This window comes from Hylobates moloch, unplaced genomic scaffold (assembly GCF_009828535.3).
Source record: "Hylobates moloch isolate HMO894 unplaced genomic scaffold, HMol_V3 SCAFFOLD_6, whole genome shotgun sequence".
Taxonomy (NCBI): Eukaryota; Metazoa; Chordata; class Mammalia; order Primates; family Hylobatidae; genus Hylobates; species Hylobates moloch.
In genome coordinates this window covers 105,325,512-105,347,793 of record NW_026652281.1, presented here as the reverse complement: position 1 = coordinate 105,347,793, position 22,282 = coordinate 105,325,512, and the positions used below count along the sequence as shown (strand labels likewise).

Genomic DNA, 22,282 nt, shown 5'->3' with positions numbered 1-22,282 from the left:
AAATTGCTGGGATTACAGGCGTGAGCCACCGCGCCTGGCCCCGTTTTGGCTATTCTTTAATATGCTTCCCTATAACTGCTATCTCCACACCAGCCTTGCCTTAGCTCATGGGAAACAAAACCAATTAGTTCCCCCATTACCTGCCTTGAGGAGCAGGGGTGGTGCAGTGGCATGCACCCAGGGAAGTGTGTTGTATGGGCCCCCAAGTACAGAATCTGAATCTTGCAAACGAAGAAAGAAATTCGTCTCCATGGAGCATGTCTCCCCAGGAATCTCAGCCTTCCAAATCCACAGTCACAGTGACTCAGCAGAATCTGAGACTAGGGCACCACAGTAATCCACATCCGGCTCTTTTTCTGCTCTATTTCGTGCCAAGGCTAAAAGGGCATGCCCACTTGATCCCCAGACTCTCTTGGGACAACTTCCACCCTGCATCCTCTTGCACCTCGGGGCACAGTGCGCAGATGGGCTTGCCTTAGCCCCTCCAGCCAGATTTTTGAGGCCTCTGTCACACCCCCCCACAAGCCCCTCCCCCAGCTCTCAGAGACTTTTCTTGACTTCCACCAGTTGCTAGGTGAGAGTGGAGAAGCCCCTCCTTCATCCCCCAGGCTCCCTTCCTTCCTGGAGCTGCAGCCTCGGCATCCTCCGCCCAGCACCCCAGGATTCAGGCGTTGGGTCCCGCCCTTGTAGGCTGTCCACCTCAAACGGGCCGGGCAGGATATATAAGAGAGAATGCACCGCGCACCACACACGCAACTCCTGCGCTGTTGCAGCCGGAGCCGCCCAGCCCACCGAGAGCCTAGTTCCGGCCAGGGTCGCCCCGGCAACCACGAGCCCAGCCAGTCAGCGCCCTGGACTGCACCAGAGCCATGGCCGGTGAGTGCTGCAAAGGGCGAGGTGCTTGGCGGTTGTCTCCGGAGCCCTGGTGCCTGTGGAGGAGGTTGTAGGGGCTTGGCCCTGAATTTTGTTCCTTGACTCAAAACCCACAAAGGGAAGAGATTAGGGACCTGGGATGAGCCTTGATCGGACTCCCGGAGAGGGAGAGCTTCTGTTTGTATTGGGAGTCGCGGATCCTTCCCCACTCCACCCCACGAACTCTAGTGGGCATTAAGGAGAAACTTGACCTTGGAAGCAGAAATTCCCTCCAAAACTGTGGTCAGAAACTGGCCGTCAGAGGCCAAATCAGGCTTACGGTCACAGCCCATACCTCTTTGGATCTATAGTATTTAAAACACTTTGAAATAAGTTGCTAACATTAAAATGGGTGATTTCACTTAAAAATGTGGATTCTGAGCCTCTGAAGAAAATGAGAGTATCTGGCGATTGGTGGACAGGAGTGGAGGAAACTGATGCCTTTAGTTTGACAGAGACCAGAACCAGCTCCAGGCTCCAGGCTGCCAGGCACAGGTTTTGTTTTGTTTTGTTTGAGACGGAGTTTTGCTCTTGTTGCCCAGGCTGTAGTGCAATGGCGCTATCTCAGCTCACTTGTCGCCCAGGCTGTAGTGCAATGGCCCTATCTTAGCTCACCGCAACTTCTGCCTCCCGGGTTCAAGCGATTCTCCCATCTCAGCCTCCCGAGTAGCTGGGATTACAGGAGGGTGCCATCATGGGCGGCTAATTTTTATATTTTTAGTAGAGCTGGGTTTCGCCAAGCGTGGTCTCGAACTCCTGACCTCAGGTGATCCACCCACCTCAGCCTCCCCAAGTGCTGGGATTACTGACGTGAGCCACTGTGCCTGGCCTTGGGAGGTATTTTCCATTGAGGCCCTTGGATTAGGCAAACCTGATCGGGTCGTACTGGATCCGTTTCTAGTATTGGGTCCATTTCAGTGATAGAGCCTTCCCACTCGGCCATCAACCCTAGGGGAACTCAGAGGTCACCCCAGCTCCACCCAAGGCATAAATAACCAGCTGAGACAACTGCAGGGACTGAGAGCTGTTTCCCAAATAATCTCACTCTGAGATTGGACAGCACTAAGATGTAGAAAGCTGTTGCCTCATCTGGGGCAGAATCCTGCGTTTTGTAATTTCCTTCCCTGTGGACCCGGTCCTGCCTCTAAAAATGCACCTACACACAGAGAAGCCCATCTTGGTCAAAGTGAGTGGAGGAAGAGATCGCCCTTGCAGTTGACAAACTGAAATTATCAGGATCTCTGAGAAAGGGACTAAGCTGGGGATTCGGCCTCCCAAAGTGCTACGATTACAGGCATGAGCCACGGCGCCCAGACTTCTGTTGAACTTTGTCCCTTACCTCTCCTAACACACTAATGCCATTGTACCCTGAAGAGGTTATCCGTGTGTGCATCTTGTGGCCTCTCTCAGGGTAAACTGTAATAGTCTAACTCCTCCAGATCGTGTTGCTCAGCTAGTTAAGTGGCAGGAAGGGAAAATGAACCCTCTAGGCCCAGAAAACTTTTTAATTGCCTATTCATGACCATCTTTTTGTTTGTTTGTTTGAGACAGAGGCTTGCTCTGTTGCCCAGGCTGGAGTGCAATGGTGGGATCTCAGCTCATTGCAACCTCCGCCTCCTGGCTTCAAGCGATTCTCCTGCCTCAGCCTCCAGAGTAGCTGGGATTACAGGCACCTGCCACTATGCCTGGCTATTTTTTTTTTTTTTTTTTTTTGTATTTTTAGTAGAGACAGGGTTTCACCATGTTGACCAGGCTGGTCTCAAACTCCTGACATGAGGTGATCTGCCCGCCTCAGCCTCCCAAAGTGCTGAGATTACAGGTGTGAGCCACCGCGCCCCACCCACAATCTTCTTTTGATCATTTTTGAGTTGTTTTGGGGATCTACATATTCCAGGTACTGCACTTTGGTGGTTATATTTGTTGCAAATATATTATTCCTATTTGTGTGTTGCCTTACGTGAAAAATTGTAAAGTCACAGGCATGCTTGTAGCTATTAGAGTCTGAGCTCCTTGAAAGAGCAACAGATGGATATCCTGATTTGCTCATTTTCTGAGAAGTGCCTTGACTGTCTTACTACTTAGAAAATGCTTGTTAACATTGATGAGCAGTCAATAAAATAAAAACTGTTGGCCGGGAGCAGTGGCTCACGCCTGTAATCCCAGCACTTTGGGAGGCCGAGACAGGCGGATCACGAGGTCAGGAAATGGAGACCATCCTGGCTAACACGGTGAAACCCTGTCTCTACTAAAAATACAAACAATTAGCCGGGCGTGGTGGCGGGCGCCTGTAGTCCCAGCTACTCCGGAGGCTGAGGCAGGAGAATGGCGTGAACCCAGGAGGCGGAGCTTGCAGTGAGCCTAGATCGTGCCACTACACTCCAGCCTGGGTGGCAGAGCGAGACTCTGTCTCAAAAAAAAAAAACAAGCAAAAACTGTCAGAGCGGCGGTCAGTAAACATTGATAAGACTAATGGCAAGGTAAGTTACAAAGAAAATGGCTGTTAGAGCTGAATATGCTCACTTGCCTCCCAATCATGTTAAATCCATGGGTTAAAGAGGTAGGAATTTGTTGAGGCAGCCTCAGAGCTTCCTTTTCCTTTTTCCAAGCTATCCGAAGCAAGTCAATCACTTCCAGCGCATTGAAATCATCATCAAACACCTATTCCACTGAATCTTAGTTTCTTTTTTTTTTTTTTTTTTTTTTGGACGGAGTCTTGCTCTGTCACCCAGGCTGGAGTGCAGTGGCACAATCTTGGCTCACTGCAAGCACCGCCTCCCAGGTTCACGCCATTCTCCTGCCTCAGCCTCTCCAAGTAGCTGGGACTACAGGCGCCCGCCACCACGCCCGGCTAATTTTGAATCTTAGTTTCAAGAGTCCAAAACCCTAGGACCAAGTTTGGAAATCCCCTGGTTTGGCATACTGGGCCCTGAAAGTTACACTTGGCTGAATTTAGCCCAAGAGGCACTTCCCTTGCTAGATGTGGTCAATAATAAAAGCAGGAAGAGAGCTCAAGGCTTAAGTGTGCCTTTCTAGTTATTTTAGTCATTTCTAGTTATTCAGATGGTGCAAAAAAGTTGCAGATGCTGGCCGGGCGCGGTAGCTCATGCCTGTAATCCCAGCACTTTGGGAGGTCGAGGCGAGTGGATCATGAGGTTAGGACATCAAGACCATCCTGGCTAACATGGTGAAACCTCGTTTCTACTAAAACAAAAAATACAAAAAATTACCGGGCATGGTGGCACCTGCCTGTAATCCCAGCTACTTGGGAGGCTGAGGAAGGAGAATCGCTTGAACCCAGGAGGCGGAAGTTGCTGTGAGCCGAGATTGCGCCACTGCACTCCAGCCTGGGTGACAGAGCAAGACTCCATCTCCCCCGCCCCCACCCCCACCCCCCAAAAAAAGTTGCAGATGCCTTCCGTCCCAGCTCCACTCACTGTTCATGGTAGGGTATGAAGTAGCAGCGCACATTATCAGGAGCAACTGTGGGGATAAGCGTCCTTTCTCTGGCACTTCGCTCTATGCCCTTGCACGCTGTTGTTTGTGTTTCTCACTGTTTGTAAGTCTCACTGTCGCCCAGGCTGGAGTACAGTGGTGTGATCACGGCTCACTGCAACCTCCACCTCCCTGGCTCAAATGATTTTCCCACCTCAGCTTACTGAGTAGCTGGGACTACAGGCACACACCACTACGCCCCGCTAATTTTTTTTTTTTTTTTTTTTTTTTTTGGTAGAAACGGTGTTTCTCCATGTTAGCCAGGCTGGTCTCAAACTCCTGGGCTCAAGCAAGCTGCCTGCCTCGGCCTCCCAAAGCGCTGGGATTACAGGTGTGAGCCACCACGCCCAGCCACTCTCTATATTTTTAAATTATTCCAGCGTCACCACTTAATGACTACACACTTTGGTAACTTGCTTCTCTCCTGTGCCTCAGTTTTCTCATCTATAACATGGGGCTACTCATGGTATTGACCTCATAGGGTGTGTCTCAGTCTATTTTGTGCTGCCATACATAATACTTGGGACTAGGTAGTTAATAAAAAAGAGAAATTGATTTCTCACAGTTCTGGAAGCTGGGAAGTGCAAGATCAAGGTGCTGGCAGGTTCGGCTGTCCGGTGAGAGCTGCATTTGGAGGAATGCTGCGTCCTTACACGGATGGCCGGGGGTAGAAGGTGGAAGGGCAGGTGAACCCTGTCCTGCGTGAAGCCTCTTTTATGAGGGCCTTAATCCTGCTCATGAGGAAGAAGACCCCCCTCGCCTAATCACCTCTCACAGGCCCCATCTGTTAATACTCTCACATTGGCAGCACCTGAATTTTGGAGGGGGACACGTTTAAAACAAAGGAAGAAAGTGCAGGCCGGGAGTGGTTGCTCACACCTATAATCCCAACACTGTAGGAGGCTGAGGCAGGCAAAATTGCTCCAGCCTGGGCAACATGGCTCCAAATTTGACCAGCCTGGGCAACATGGCAAATCCCTGTCTCTACAAAAAAAAAAAAAAAAATTAGGTATGGTGGTGCACACCTGTAGTACCAGCTACTCAGGAGGCTGAGGTGGGAGGATAGCTTGAGCCTGAGAGGTCAAGGCTGCAGTGATCTGAGATCATGCCACTGCATTCCAGCCTGGGCAACAGATTGAGACCCTGTCTCAGAAAAAGACAAAGAAAAAAAAGGAATGCAAAGCACTTAGGGCAGTGCCTAGCACAGTGTAAGGATCCACTAAATACTGTTCTTGGAAATTGAAGCATGCTGCCTCTGACAACCTTGTTAATATAAAAGAGGCCCATTTCCCTTCCACCTGTACCCCTTTGCCATTTCTTACTTATAAAGGAAGCTGAGCTGTTAATAGTTTAGTGTGATTGGCCTGGTACGGTGGCTCACACCTGTAACCCTAGCTACTGGGGATGCTGAGGCAGGAGAATCGCTTGAACCTGAGAGGCGGAGGTTGCAGTGAGCTGAGATCACGCCACTGCACTCCATCCTGGGCAACAGAGTAAGAATGTGTCTCAAAAAAAAAAAAAAAAGTTTAATGTGATCAATCCACATTTTTCCCCCTCATACTAGCGTGCTGCAAGTCTACATACAAATATATGTCATTTCTTTTTTTTTTCTCTTGTTGTATTTTCTTTTTCTTCCTTCCCTTCCCTCTCTCTCTCCCTTCCTCTCACTTCTTTCATTTTAAATAAAAATGAATTCATATTCACTTCCTTTTTTATCAGTTAATAATATATCATGGATATCTTTTTGAGTCACTACATATAGTTACTTCATTTTAATTTTTTTGATTTTTAAAATTTGTTTATTTGAGACAGGGTCTCCCTCTGTTGCCCAGGCTGGAGTGCAGTGTGGCGATCACGGATCACTGCAGCCTCAACCTCCTGGGTTCAAGTGATCCTTCCATCTCTCAGCCTCCTGAGTAGTTGGGACTACAGGCATGCACCACCATGCCCAGCCAATTTTTGTACTTTTTGTAGAGAAGGGGTTTCACTTTTGTCATGTTGCCCAGGCTGGTCTCGAACTCCTGGGCTCAAGAAATTGTTCCCGCCTTGGCCTCCCAAAGTGCTGGAATTAGAAGCGTGAGCAACTGTACCTGGTGAACAGTCTCTAAAAATTTTTTTTTTAGTGACAAGGTGTCACTATGCTGCCCACGCTGGTCTCCATCTCCTGGCCTCAAGGGATCTTGCCGCCTCAGCCTTCCAAGTAGCTGGATTACAGGCTCCAGCCACTGTCCCCAGCCAGTTTAACTCATTCTTTTTTATATTTTTTTACTTTTACTTTTATTTATTTATTTTTCTGAGACAGGGTCTTACTCTGTCGCCCAGGCTGGAGTGCAGTGGCACAATCTCGGCTCACTGAAACCTCTGCTTCCCGGGTTCAAGCGATTCTCCTGCCTCAGCCTCCCGAATAGCCGGGATTACAGGTGCCCGCTACCACACCCGGCTAATTTTTGTGTTTTTGTAGAGACAAGGTTTCACCATGTTGGCCAGGATGGTCTCGATCTCTTGACCTCGTGACCTGCCCGCCTCAGCCTCCCAAAGTGCTGGGATTACAGGCTCGAGCCACCATGCCCGGCCAACTCATTCTTGTTAACAGCAAAATATCCTGTAGTGTGGATGTACCCATAATTTATTAAAATGTTCCCCATAGACAATCAGTTTATATCTAATTTTTGCCAATGAAAAGCATGCTCTTTTTTTTTTTTTTGAGACGGAGTCTCGCTCTGTCGCCCAGGCTGGAGTGCAGTGGCGCAGTCTCGGCTCACTGCAACCTCCGCCTGCTGGGTTCAAGCTATTCTCCTGCCTCAGCCCCCCAAGTAGCTGGGATTACAGGCGCCTGCCACCACGCCCGGCTATTTTTTTTGTGTTTTTAGTAGAGATGGGGTTTCACCACGTTAGTCAGGCTGGTCTCGAACTCCTGACCTCGTGATCTGCCCGCCTCGGCCTCCCAAAGTGCTGGGATTACAGACGTGAGCCACCGGGCCCAGCCCATCCTTGCTCTTATAGCCTGATGCTTTTAGTCTGTAGAACAGATTCCCCCAAATTGGAGAGCGAGATAAAAGATTTATGTGTCTTTAAAGTTTTAAGAGATTCTGCCTGATTACTTTCCCTAAAGGTTGAGGCAATTCATATTCCCACCAGTAAGGCGCCAATTTTTCTGTTGGTACAATCTTAATAACCCTGGGTGTTATTTGTTTTACATTTTGTGGGTAAATGTAAACTCATGGTAAATGTAAACACAGTACCCATGTAAACTCATGGGTAAATGTCTCATTTGAATTTTGCTTTTCCTGACAGGTCACGCAGAGCATCTTTTTTTTTTTGAGACGGGGTCTCGCTTTGTCGCCCAGGCTGGAGTGCAATGGTGCAATCTTGTCTCACTGCAATCTCTGCCTCCCGAGTTCAAGTGATTCTCCTGCCTCAGCCTCCCGAGTAGCTGGGATTACAGGTGCCTGCCACCACACCCAGCTAATTTTTGTATTTTTAGTAGAGACAGGGTTTCGCCGTGTTGGCCAGGCTGGTCTCAAACTCCTGACCTCAGGTGATCTGCCCGCCTTGGCCTCCCAAAGTGCTGGGATTACAATTATGAGCCACGGAGCCCGGTTGTCAACATTATTTATTAAATCAGCCACTGATTTAAATGCTTCCTTTAATCTTCAGTACCTTTAAGGGGAAAATACATTTCTGGCTACAGGAGATGGAACGCAATAACCTAATGTCGAACAAAGCTGCCCCCTCCTTTACAGACTGCAACTCCCCTGTAGCTGAAGGTTTGCTGGTTGGTAATGGGTTTTCCCTGTGTGCTTTGTGTGTGTCTCTGTAGGCAGAAGAGCACTGATCGTACTGGCTCACTCAGAGAGGACATCCTTCAACTATGCCATGAAGGAGGCTGCTGTAGCAGCTTTGAAGAAGAAAGGATGGGAGGTGGTGGAGTCAGACCTCTATGCCATGAACTTCAATCCCATCATTTCCAGAAAGGACATCACAGGTAGGAGTTCCTCCTCCCCTCTTTAATTAGTTCTTTGCGGATCTCCTTGCCTGTGGGTCCTCTGGCCCAGCTTTGGCCCCTCTGGCCCCAGCCTCTCTTTTTCTTCTCTGCAGGTAAACTGAATGACCCTGCGAACTTTCAGTATCCTGCCGAGTCTGTTCTGGCTTATAAAGAAGGCCGTCTGAGCCCAGATATTGTGGCTGAACAAAAGAAGCTGGAAGCCGCAGACCTTGTGATATTCCAGGTATGGGGGGACATCAGAAGGGGTGTCAGGGACATTTGCGTGCTTATTGTCCTAGACATGTACCTAATTAGCTATGGGATCTTAAACAGTCACCCACTTTACTGCATTCTCTGCAAATAAGGGTGATGACTTTTAAAGGTGCAGTATTACATGGATTTCACAGATATTGGGAATCTGGCTGTATTACTATTGTATATGTAAATGCAACTGCAAGGCCAGGTGCGGTGGCTCACGCCTGTAATCCCAGCACTTTGGGAGGCCGAGGCGGGTGAATCACAGGGTCAAGAGACCAAGACCATCCTGACCAACATGGTGAAACCCCGTCTTTACTAAAACCACAAAAATTAGCTGGGCGTGGTGGCATGCGCCTGTAGTCCCAGCTACTCTGGAGGCTGAGGCAGGAGAATTGCTTGAACCCAGGAGGTGGAGGTTGAAGTGAACCAAGATTGCGCCACTGCACCCCATCGTGGTGACATGGCGACAGAGCGAGACTCCATCTCAAAAAAAAAAAAAAGAAAGAAAGAAATGCAGCTGCAGAGATGATGTACAACCCTTGAGCTTGCTTTCTTCCATGTACTTAGTCTCCCCTTCAGTTAGCGATTCCTTCAGTTACCGATTCCTGCAGTTAGCAATTCCTGTTGGACTCTCTCAAAATTTGCAGTTCTCCTCCTTTCTCCATAAGAATCCCAAATAATTTGTAGAATAATCCATGAGACATTGACTTCTCTGCCATTGTAGCCTGCCAGCTGAAGGGGGCTTTGAAACCCTGCTGAATGTGTTCCTGCAGCAAACCACAGCCTTTCTTCTTCGGGAAGCTGCCTTACCGTTTAGCAGACAATGCTGGGATTGTGCGTGCATCTCGTCAGTGATCTTTCCCATAAATGTGACTGTACTCAATGACTTTGCCTTTACAATTCCAGCCAGTCTTTTGATATTGAACATAGAATGTATATGATCCTGGAAACCACGAGGAGGGTGGTACAGGCTGTGTTTTTTTTTTTTTTTTCTCTCTCTTTTTTTTTTTTTTTTAGTTATTCAGTCAGCTACAAAACATCCAATCCTTGAAGTCTTTTATTTTACCCACAGGCCTGTTGCTAAGAATCAAAGCCACATGCCACTAGCCAGTACCCCAAAGGATGGCTTTAAAAAAAAAATTTAAATTGGAGACAAGGTCTCATGGTCGCCCAGGATGGAGTGCAGTGGCATGATCTCTGCTCACTGCTGCCTTAACCTCCTGGACTCAAATGATCCTCCCACCTCAGTCTCCTGAATAGCTGGGACTATCAGTGCACGCCACCATGCCCTGCTAATTTTTTAATTTTTTTGTACAGATAGAGTCTCACCATGTTGCCCAGGCTGGTCTCAAACTCTTGGGCTCAAGTGATCCGTCTGCCTCGGCCTCCCAAAGGGCTGGGATTATAGGCATGTGCCTTTCATATCTTTAAATCATGAATCAAGGATAAGAAAACCTCCTGGTATAGTCCTTACTCTGCTTTTATTAGGATAAGAGGTCAGACAAGACTTTCTCATGGGAAGTCCCTGATGAACCTTAGTCACACTAACTATTATTTATTATTGTTTTTATTTTTTTAACATTTTATTTATTTGTTTGTTTTTGAGATGGAGTCTTGCTCTGTTGCCCAGGCTGGAGTGCAATGGTGCAATCTCGGCTCACTGCAACCTCCGCCTCCCGGGTTCAAGCCATTCTCCTGCCTCAGCCTCCCAAGTAGCTGGGACTACAGGCATATGCCACCACGCTCGAATAATTTTTGTATTTTTAGTAGAAACAGGGTTTCACCATGTTGGCCAGGCTGGTCTCAAATTCCTGACCTCAAGTGATCCACCCACCTTGGCCTCCAAAAGTGCTGGAATTAAAGGCATGAGCAACCGCACCTAGCCACATTGATTATTGTTATTATTATTATTTAGAGATGGAGTCTTGCTCTGTCACCCAGGCTGGAATACAGTGGTGATCACAGCTCCCTGCAGCCTCCAACTCCTGGGCTCAAGCAATCCTCCTACCTCAGCCTCTCACATAGCTAGAGATGTGCACCATCACACCAGGCTAATTTTTAAATTTTTTTGTAGAGACAAAGTCTCACTTTGTTGCCCAAGCTGGTCCCAAACTCCTGGGCTCAAGTGGTCCTCCCACCTTGGCCTCCCAAAAATACTGGGATTACAGGTATGAGCAACTGCACTCGGCCATCACACTGATTATCAGTTTGCATTTTTGAGTGATTTTGTTTATTCTAAGTGATATGATTTTTCATCCACGATAACAAGGGACAGTCATAAAATGAAGAAGGCCTATCTTCATTTTTTTCCACGATGGGGTCTCACTCTGTCACCCAGACTGGAGTGCAGTGGCACGATCTTGGCTCACTGTAACCTCCACCTCCCAGGTTCAAGTGATTCTCCTGCCTCAACAGCCCGAGTAGCTAGGACTACAGGCATGCTCCACCACGCCCGGTTGATTTTGTTATTTTTAGTAGAGATGAGGTTTCACCATATTGGCCAGGCTGGTCTCAAACTCATGCCCTCAAGTGATCCACCCACCTCAGCCTCCCAAAGGGCTGGGATTATAGGCATGAGCCACTGCACCTGGCCAACAGTTATACTGTTGATACCACACCTACTAAAGCAAACTCTTGGGAAAATACTGATTGAAGCAACACCATGAAGCAAACCTTGTTTGCAATCCTTGCTATTTAGACTTTGCTGCCAAATGTGATTTCATACAAACAAGTTTCATATCAACAAGTCTTCTGTGTATCTAGCTTTACTCGGACCCACTCAATATTTGCATTTTCAGGGAAAAAGAAGACTGTCAAGTTGGCTGACCAAGGACAATAATGATCTCTTTCCTTAAAGTGCTAACTCCCCAGGAGGAATGGGAAAGGTGTGAAGAGGGGCTTCCCATACAGTGCCATCACGGGGAGTGGCTCAGCACCCCGAGCCACCTTCTGGGCTTGCGGAGCCCCTGGTCTGACCTCAATGATGTCTTCTGTCCCACAGTTCCCCCTGCAGTGGTTTGGAGTCCCTGCCATTCTGAAAGGCTGGTTTGAGCGAGTGTTCGTAGGAGAGTTTGCTTACACGTACACTGCCATGTATGACAAAGGACCCTTCCAGGTAGGTGGACGGTTCTGAATGCTCTGACAGCCGGCTTCTGGGTGGTCTGTCCTGATGCAGGGGTGTTTGTTTGTTTGTTTGTTTGTGATGGAGTTTCCCTGTTGTTGCCCAGGCTGGAGTGCAATGGCGTGATCTCAGCTCACCACAACCTCCACCTCCTGGGTTCAAGCAATTCTCCTGCCTCAGCCTCCCGAGTAGCTGGGATTACAGGCATGCGCCACCATGCCTGGCTAATTTTGTATTTTTAGTAGAGACAGGGTTTCTCCATGTTGGTCAGGCTGGTCTTGAACTCCTGACCTCAGGTGATCTACCCGCCTCAGCCACCCAAAGTGCTGGGATTACAGGCGTGAGCCACTGTGCCCGGCTCTGATGCAGAGTTTTGAGCACAATTAGATCTTAAGCCTAGGCTCCGGGTCCTTTGCGAGAGACGCATGATCAAGTTTTTACAGATGGAATGACATGATGTTTGGGATTTGTTTTAAAACACTCCAGAGGCTGGGCGCAGTGGCTCACACTTGTAATTTCAGCACTTTGGGAGGCCGAGGCAGGCAGATCACCTGAGGTCAGGAGTTTGCGACCAGTCTGGTGAATATGACAAAACTCCATCTCTACTAAAAATACAAAAATTAGCTTGGTGTGGTGGCGGGCACCTACAATCCCAGCTACTCGGGAGGCTGAGCCAGGAGAATTGCTTGAAATCCAGGAGGTGGAGGTTACGGTGAGCCAAGACCTCGCCACTGCACTCCAGCCTGGTCAACAAAGCAAGACTCTGTCTTAAAAAATAAAAGGCCAAGGGCGGTGGCTCACACCTGTAATCCCAGCACTTTGGGAGGCCAAGGCGGGCAGATCACAAGGTCAGGAGATCAAGACTATCCTGGCTAACACGGCAAAATCCCGTCTCTACTAAAAATACAAAAAAAATTAGCCAGGTGTGGTGGCACGTGCCTGTAGTCCCAGCTACTCGGGAGGCTGAGGCAAGATAATTGCCTGAACCCGGGAGGCAGAGGTTGCAGTGAGCCGAGATGGCGCCACTGCACTCCAGCCTAGGTGACAGAGCGAGACTCCGTATCAAAAACAAAAACAAAAACAAAAATTAGCCAGATGTGGTGGTGGGCGCCTGTAATCCCAACTATTTGGGAGGCTGAGGCAGGAGAATCACTTGAACCCGGGAGACAGTTTGCAGTTAGTTGAGATGGTGCTACTGCACCCCAGCCTGGGCAACAGAGCCAGACTCCATCTCAGAGGAAAAAAAAAATGAAATAATAAAATAAAATGCTCCAGAGAAAAAGGGGGTCATGGGTCAAGCTAAAACTAGAATAGCAAAATACTGAGAGGTGAAGGTGCGTGATAGACGCAGCACTATTTTCTCATTTACATGTGTTAAAAATTTCCGTAATAAAAACAAAAGAAGGCCTGTCTTCATATTTTGGAGGCCCAAATCCTGCAGAGGGAACCCTTCGAGACCTTCCAGATGAAAGAGCTTGTCCTACGCCATGCCTAGCCCATGGGAGGATGGATAAGAACAACCAATAACTCCACCTAGGCAGCCAGCAGCCAGCACTGATTCTGGATATGGTGACAGCCTCGTCCTAAGCCACATGTGGGGGTTTGGAATCCTTCGTTCGCCCCAGGCCACCGGTCTGTAGACCATCTAGGCTGGCACTCCTGTAGAGTCATATTATGTAGCTCAGGGGAGCCAAAGTATGAAGTAATATAAACAGCAAATAGGACAGACTTGTGCGTTCTTTTCCCTGGAGCATTAACTTCTTGTCACCGAGGGGGTGTGGAGGGGAGTGAAGTTTGTTATTGCTTTTTCTTTTGCAGAGTAAGAAGGCAGTGCTTTCCATCACCACTGGTGGCAGCGGCTCCATGTACTCTCTGCAAGGGATTCACGGGGACATGAATGTCATTCTCTGGCCAATTCAGGTACCTCATTTTCTTTTCTTTTCTTTTTTTTCTTTGAGACGGAGTCTCGCTCTGTCGTCTAGGCTGGAGTGCAGTGACACCATCTCAGCTCACTGCAAGCTCTGCCCACCGGGTTCAAGTGATTCTCCTGCCTCAGCCTACTGACAGGCGCCCGCCACCACGCTCCGCTAATTTTTGTATTTTTTAGTAGAGACGGGGTCTTGCCATGTTAGCCAGGCTGGTTTCAAACTCCTGACCTCAAATGATCCTTCTGCCTCAGCCTCCCAAAGTGCTGGGATTACAGGCGTGAGCCACTGCACCCGGCCATGTACTCATTTTCAACGAACCTTCAGGGGAATTCATTAATTGAGCCTTCTGTGGGGTTCAAAACCTCAAGATAGCATCTGAAAATAGATCTTGAGTTGTGAAGATGAAAGCATGGTCATGATTCAGAATGATGGGAGCCTCCTTTAAGAACTTGCCTGCCTTCCCGGGTGCCTGTGTGTGAACACACCTGTGTGTGCATGTGTTCAAACAGCATTCTCTCCCAGCCAAGGACTAGTGTGAATCACTACCCTTGATTTGTATAGCCGTGGGCCCTGGTCTCGCCAGATGACTGACATCTCTCTCCAGCCTTCCCGTCCTTCTCCAGGTTGCTGATACAGTCCCACAGACTATTAGAGCCCAAGACAATTTAAGAAATGATTTACCGGGAGGCTGAGGCAGAAGGATCGCTTGAGCCTAGGACTTTGAGACCAGCCTGGGCAACATAGTGAGACCTCATCTCTACAAAAAAAAAAAAAAAAAAATTAGCCACGTGTAGTGGCATACACCTGTGGTCCCAGCTACTTGGGAGTCTAAGGTGAGAGACCCAGGAGTTCGAGGCTGCAATGAGCTATGATCACACCACTGCATGCTAGCCTGGGATACAGGGCGAGACCCTGTTTCGAAGAAAAAAGAAATAATTTAGTCCAGCCAGTTTACACATGGATAAAACTGAAGCCTGGGGTGGGCTTATTGGTGTTACCAAACCCTCAAGATAATTTCTATAAAGAGGGAGGTTGGAGAGAAGAGCCAATGAATGCCCACTTATGAAAATCATTTATCAAGACTCATCTGGGCCTGTAATCCCAGCACTTTGGGAGACCAAGGCAGGCAGATCACTTGAGGTCAGGAGTTCGAGACCAGCCTGGTCAACATGGTGAAACCCTGTCTCTACTAAAGATATAAAAATCAGCTGGGCATGGTGGCACATGCCTGTAGTCCCAGCCTTGGGAGGCTGAGGCAGGAGAACCGCTTGAACCCAGGAAGTGGAAGCTGCAATGAGCCGAGATTGTGCCACGGCACTCCAGCCTGGGTGACCGAGCGAGACTCTGCCTCAAAAAAAAAAAAAAAAAAAGACTCATCTGGTTGTATGGAGAGGCAGAGAAATGCACCCACGCAGGTCTTGGTGAGTCACCTGCCAAGAAACTGAGACTCCCTAAAGTAATAGAACTTCCAGCCTTCTTGGCAAAGGATCCAGGTTGGCACAGTTTCAAGGGTTTATGCATTTAAAGAAGAACACACCTGAGAAGGCTAAAATTGGTAACGGCTAGGTAGAGGGTAAGAGAGAGATGCTAGCTCTGAACTGATTCTCTAAGGTGCCTGAGGCCTCCTTATCAGAGTGTCTTAGTGGGAAGCCCAGACCAACTTCTGTTGTTTATAGTACAACTGCATGGAATTGGTTGACTTACCTCTCTGTGCTTTCTGTATCCTCAGAGTGGCATTCTGCATTTCTGTGGCTTCCAAGTCTTAGAACCTCAACTGACATATAGCATTGGGCACACTCCAGCAGATGCTCGAATTCAGATCCTGGAAGGATGGAAGAAACGCCTGGAGAATATTTGGGATGAGACACCACTGTATTTTGCTCCAAGCAGCCTCTTTGACCTAAACTTCCAGGCAGGATTCTTAATGAAAAGAGAGGTACAGGATGAGGAGAAAAACAAGAAATTTGGCCTTTCTGTGGGCCATCACTTGGGCAAGTCCATCCCAACTGACAACCAGATCAAAGCTAGAAAATGAGATTCCTAAGACTGGATTTTCTTCTAACATGTTATCAAATCTGGGTGTCTTTCCAGGCTTCCCTGACTTGCTTTAGTTTTTAAGATTTGGGTTTTTCTTTTTCCACAAGGAATTAATAGGAGAGGGAATCGACTGTATTCGTGCATTTTTGGATCATTTTTGACTGATTCTTATGATTACTATCATGGCATATAACCAAAATCCGACTGGGCTCAAGAGGCCACTTAGGGAAAGATGTAGAAAGATGCTAGAAAATGTTCTTTAAAGGCATCTACACAATTTAATTCCTCTTTTTAGGGCTAAAGTTTTAGGGTAAAGTTTGGCTGGGTATCATTCAACTCTCCAATGTTCTATTAATCACCTCTCTGTAGTTTATGGCAGAAGGGAATTGCTCAGAGAAGGAAAAGACTGAATCTACCTGCCCTAAGGGACTTGTTTGGTAGTTAGTAATCTAATGCTTGTTTATGATATTTCTTGCTTTCAATTACAATGCAGTGACTAATATGCCTAGCACAAGTATCACTCTTCGTCAACTTTTGTTGTTTGTATACAGTACACAGATACCTTGAAAGGAAGAGCTAATAAATCTCTTTACTGCAGTCATCTACTTTTTTTTTTTTTTTTTTTGAGATGGAGTCTTGCTCTGTCGCCCAGGCTGGAGTGCAGTGGCGCAATCTCGGCTCACTGCAAGCTCCGCCTCCCGGGTTCACGCCATTCTCCTGCCTCAGCCTCTCCAAGTAGCTGGGACTACAGGCGCCCGCCACCACGCCCAGCTAATTTTTTTTTTTGTATTTTTAGTAGAGACGGGGTTTCACCGTGGTCTCGATCTTCTGACCTCGTGATCCACCCGCCTCGGCCTCCCAAAGTGCTGGGATTACAAGCGTGAGCCACCGCGCCCGGCCTACTTTTTTTTTTTAATTAAAAATAATTTTTTTTGAAGCAGTCTTGCTCTGTCACCCAGGCTGGAGTGCAGCGGCGTGATCTCGGCTCACTGCAACCTCTGCCTTCCAAGTTCCAGCGATTCTCCTGCCTCAGCCTCCCTAGTAGCTGGGATGACAGGCGCCTGCCATCATGCCTGGCTAATTTTTGAATTTTTAGTAGAGACGGGGTTTCACTATGTTGGCCAGGCTGGTCTCGAACTCCTGACCTCAGGTGATCCGCCTGCCTCAGCCTCCCAAAGTGCTGGGATTACAGGCGTGAGCCACTGCACCTGGCCCTTGCAATCTTCTACTTTAAGGTTTGCAGAGGTAAACCAATAAATCCACACTGTACATCTGCAATATGAATTCAAGAAAGGAAATAGTACCTTCAATACTTAAAAACAGCCTTCCACAAAAATACTTTATTTCTGATCTATACAAACTTTCAGAAGGTTATTTTCTTTATCATTGCTAAACTGATGACTTACCATGGGATGGGGTCCAGTCCCATGACTTTGGGGTACAATTGTAAACCTAGAGTTTTATCAACTTTGGTGAACAGTTTTGGCATAACAGTCAATTTCTACTTCTAGAAGTCATCTCATCCCACTGTTAGTATGATATAATTCAAGGAGCATATGATAAAACACTGCCCTCTTGTGGTGCATTGAAAGAAGAGATGAGAAATGAAAAGGTTGCCTGAAAAATGGGAGACAGCCTCTTACTTGCCAAGAAAATGAAGGGATTGGACCGAGCTGGAGAACCTCCTTTACCAGATGCTGACTGGCACTGGTGGTTTTTGCTCTCGACAGTATCTACAATAGCTGACGGCTGGGTGTTTCAGTTTGAAAATATTTTCTGTTGCCTTCATCTTCACTGCAATTTTGTGTAAATTTCTCAAAGATCTGAATTAAATAAATAAAATTCATTTCTACAAAACAGACCCACACTCATTGGTATCAGTGAAGCTAATGATAGTGGAATCTAGTGGGAGACAGATCAGAGGATTCAATCATAGACTGCAGCTGGAAGCCCCTTGGTGACGTGGCTTGACAACTCACCCAGCAGGGGTGCTTCCTACTAAATGGTAATGGAACGACCTATTCAGTCCTCTCAGGCAATTTAAAGGAAAGAGAGTGGTATAGAAACCAAGAAAAACAGGCCGGGTGCAATGGCTCACGCCTGTAATCCTAGCACTTTGGGAGGCTGAGGCGGGTGGATCACCTGAGGTCAGGAAACCCCGTCTCTACTAAAATTTAAAAAATTAGCTGGGCGTGGTGGTGTGGGCCTGTATTCCCAGCTACTCAGGAGGCTGAGGCAGGAGAATTGCTGGAACCCAGGAGGCGGAGGTTTCAGTGAGCTGAGATCGTCCCACTGCACTCCAGCCTGGGTGATAAGAGCGAGACTCTGTCTCCAAAAAAATAAGAGACGTCTATTAAGACAGGCAGGTGAGGCTGACAAGTAGGCAGTTGGATAGGAGGAACCTGGAGTTAAGGCAGAAGTTATGGCTGGAGAGGCACATTTGGGAATCTTCAACATATAGGTGGTGTTTAAAGCAATGAGATTGGCTGGGATCAATCTCTTTGAGTTTTGAGAGAAGAGATTTGATGATTTACCTCTGGGGCTCGACAATGTTAGGAGGTGAAGATGGGAGTGAAAAGCAGTGGTCAGATCCTTTTGTAGTTCCTAAGTGCGTTGATTGGGTGTTCACATGCATGTGTGAGATGTGCCACCCTTGAATCTTGTTATGATGTCAGTACATTTCCCGTCTGACATGAAAAAAAAAAAAAAAGAAAACCAGTGTTCAGGGATGCAGGAGAGCTGAGTCTGGTGTCCTGAAAGCCAAGCAAAGAAAGTGTTTGAAGATGGCTGGGTGCGGTGGCTCACACCTGTAATCCCAGCATTTTGGGAGGCTGAAGAGAGTAGATCACCTGAGGTCAGGAGTTCGAGACCAGCCTGGCTAACATGGTGAAACCCTGTTGCTACTAAAAATACAAAAAATTAGCCGGGCATGGTGGGGCGTGCCTGTGATCCCAGCTACTAGGGAGGTTGAAGCAGGAGAATCGCTTGAACCCAGGAGGTGGAGGTTGCAGTGAGCTGAGATCATGCCATTGCACTCCAGCTTGGGCAAGAAGAGTGAAACTCCGTCTCGAAGAAAAACAAAAAAAAGAAAGTGTTTGAAGGAGGGAATGATCAGGTGTGTCAAATACTGCTGACAAGCCAAGCAAGAGGAGGCCTGGGAAGTGACCACTGGACTTGGCCATGTGGAACCCATTTGTTGGTGACAAGCACCATTTCAGTAGAGTGGCATGATGAAAGCCTGATTTGAATGGGTTTAAGAGAGAATGGAAGGAGAGGAACAGAAATAGTGTAGAGGAGGCTGTGTGATCAAAGAACAATTTTTTTTAAGAGATCAGAGACAATACAACAAATTTATATATCAGTGGAAATGACTCATAAAAAGGAAAAGTTTTGATGCTGATGACAAAGGGATATCTTTGAAAAAGCCAAAATGCTATGTTTGTATATTTATCCCCTCCAAAACTCAAGTTGAAATTTAATCCCCAGTGTGGCAGAATTGAGAGGTGGGGCCTTTTAAGAGGTGACTGAGGGCCAGCATGGTGGCTCACACCTGTAATCCTACCTAGCACTTTGGGAGGTAAGGCAGACAGATCACTGGCGCCCTGGACTTCAAGACCAGCCTGGCAACACGGTGAAACTCTATCTCTACAAAAAATGCAAAACTGGCCGGGCGCAGTGGCTCACGCCTGTAATCCCAGCACTTTCAGAGGCCGAGGCGGGCGGATCACGAGGTCAGGAGATGGAGACCATCCTGGCTAACATGGTGAAACCCCGTCTCTATTAAAAATACAAAAAAAAAAAAATTAGCCGGGCGAGGTGGCGGGCGCCTATAGTCCCAGCTACATGTGAGGCTGAGGCAGGAGAATGGCGTGAACCCCGGGGGGCGGAGCCTGCAGTGAGCCGAGATTGCGCCACTGCACTCCAGCCTGGGTGACAGAGCAAGACTCCTTCTCAAAAAAAAAAAAAAAAAAAAAAAAAAAAGCAAAACTTAGCCAGGTGTAGCGGGGGCGTACCTGTAGTCCCAGCTACTTGGGGTAGGGACTGAGGTGGGAGGATTGCTTGAGCCTGGAAGAGGCTGCAGTGAGCCATGATTGTGCTACTGCACTCCAACCTGGGTGACGGAGTGAAACCGTCTCAAAAAAAAAATCATGAAAGAGGGCTCTGTCCTCATGAACAGATTAACCCACTACTCATGGATTAATGAGTTATCATAAGCGGGCAACTGGTGGCTTTAAAATAGGAAGAGAGACCTGAGTTCTTTGCATGCTCAGCCAGTTGCCCAATTATGATAACTCGTTAATCCATGAGTAGTGGGTTAATCTATTCATGAGGACAGAGCCCTCACTCATGTTTTTTTTTTTTTTGAGATGGTTTCACTCCGTCACCCAGGTTGGAGGGCATGCTCAGCCCCCTTGCCGTGATAGCTTGCAACACCTTGGGATTCTTGGGAGTCTTCACCAGCAAGAAGGCTCTCACCAAACGCAGCCCCTCCACCTGGACTTCTCAGCCTCCATAGCTGTAAGAAATTCTTTTTCTTTATACATTGCCCAGCTTCAGGTATTCTGTTAAAAGCAACAGAAAACAGACAAATACAGAAGGGTGTGAGAAGTAGTGCACAAGAGCTAGAAGAGCAGAGTAGTATCAGGACTAGTAATACTAATACAAGGTAACACTTAGGAGGCACTTAGTGTGCCAGGAACTAGGTAATTTTACATAGACTAACTTGCTTAACTCATTCCAACAACTCTGCAAGGAAGGTTCTGTTATTGTTTTCACTTTATAGCAAAGGAAATTGAGGAATGGAGATTATATTATAGGCAAACTCAAGAGCCTATGCTTTTAAACACTATGTTATATTGCCTCAGTAGAAGCAGAGATGGCACCATGAAATAGAGCATGAGAGTAGCAACCAATACCTCTTTTTCTGAGAATAAGACCATTAGTGTTGCTGTTGAGAAGGTATAGCTATTTTTTGATTTCTGGAGTCCCTACTGTGTTCTCGGCAGGGATAAATGATATTTTGGTTCTCTTCTAGGTTTAGATGGCTGCAGAGAATTTGTTTCTTGTAAGTTAATAGAGTAAGGCTCTTACCAGCTTAGAGTAGAGCAGGACAATTACCTCCCTTATTCTGGACACTGTACTTAAATTATGTAACTGAGATTGCATCAGATTTTCTGGCAGCCCCATCCTATTGTAGTCCCATCTTCAGATCAGTATTTTGCCCACATAAGCTTTTTTTTGAACCAAAATATGTAATTTGATATTTATACTTATTACATTTGATTTGGTTATTGCTCATTTTCAGTGCCATTGAAGTCAATAAACAGCAAAAGACAACTTTTATTCTTTTTTTCCTTTTCTTTTTTTTTAAGACAGTGTCAGTCTCTGTTATCCAGGCTGGAGTGCAGTGGCATGATGATCGCTCACGGCAGCCTCAAACTCCTGGACTTAAGTGATCCTCTCACCTTAGCCGCCTGAATAGCTGGGACTATGGGCGCATGCCAACATGCCTGGCTAATTACTTTATGTTTTGTAGATACGAAGTCTCACTTTGTTGCCCAGGCTGGTCTTGAACTCCCGGGCTGGCTCAAGTGGTCCTCCTGCCTCGACCTCCCAAAGTGTTGGGATTACAGGCATGAGCCACCATGCTTGGCAAGGCATACTGTATTTAGAACAGCAGCATTGTTAAAAAAAAAAAAAAAAAAAGTAACAACTCAATTTAGATATATATATATAGATTTAGATGTATTAAGAATTGTCACTCCATAGAATCAACAGATACTGTCTATATTTGATAAGAAGGTAAAAGTATACTGTCTAAAGCAATGTCTTTTACAATTCAGTTAGACACCATATTCATGATACCCATGTATCTGTATTAGCATTTATTATTTTTCTTTTTTAATATTTTTCTTCCTTTTTCCTTTCATTTAAACATTAAAAAAAAATAGAGACAGGGTCTTGCTATGTTGCTCAGGCTGGTCTCCAACTCCTGACCTCAAGTGATCCTCCTGTCTTAGCCTCCTGAGTAGCTGGGATTACAGAGGCATGAGCCACTGAGCCCAGTGATTTAATATTTTTCTTCAATTTGACTCACTTTTTCCCTCCCTCTGGTAGGTAGACACATTATTTATTTTTTTATTTTTTAGACAGAGTCTCGCCCTGTTGCCCAGGCTGGAGTGCAATGGTGCGATCTCTGCTCACTGCAACCTCCGTCTCCCGGGTTCAAACGATTCTCCTGCCTCTGTCTCCCAAGTAGCTGGGATTACAGGCGCCCGCCACTATGCCCAGCTATTTTTTGTATTTTTAGTAGAGATGGGGTTTCACCATGTTGGCTAGGCTGGTCTCGAACTCCTGACCTCAGGTGATCTGCCTGCCTCAGCCTCCCAAGGTGCTAGGATTACAGGCGTGAGCCACTGAGTCCAGCCTATATTTTTTTCTATTACACATCGAAACACTTATACATGTAAGTTTAAAAATAGTGTTTATCCACATACCACGGGTAGTTGTGTACCACACTCTGATATGCACTAATTTAGAGATGTAGAA

At 47.0% G+C, this 22,282-nt stretch overlaps 1 protein-coding gene and 1 non-coding gene across 2 annotated transcripts; both read left to right on the top strand.

Annotated features, from left to right (window-relative positions):
• Window positions 1-418: 418 nt before the first annotated feature.
• NQO1 (NAD(P)H quinone dehydrogenase 1) lies at window positions 419-17,616 on the top strand. Its single transcript, XM_032157788.2, has 6 exons — window positions 419-876; window positions 8,225-8,389; window positions 8,503-8,633; window positions 11,649-11,762; window positions 13,587-13,688; window positions 15,426-17,616. Exons 1-6 carry the CDS (start codon window positions 870-872, stop codon window positions 15,729-15,731), a joined length of 825 nt encoding a protein of 274 aa, XP_032013679.1. The 5' UTR covers window positions 419-869; the 3' UTR covers window positions 15,732-17,616.
• Window positions 17,617-18,322: 706 nt separating this feature from the next.
• Window positions 18,323-18,426, top strand: LOC116472103 (small nucleolar RNA U13). The gene has a single exon (XR_004249008.1). It is a non-coding gene; the product is annotated as a small nucleolar RNA U13 (small nucleolar RNA).
• Window positions 18,427-22,282: the final 3,856 nt, after the last annotated feature.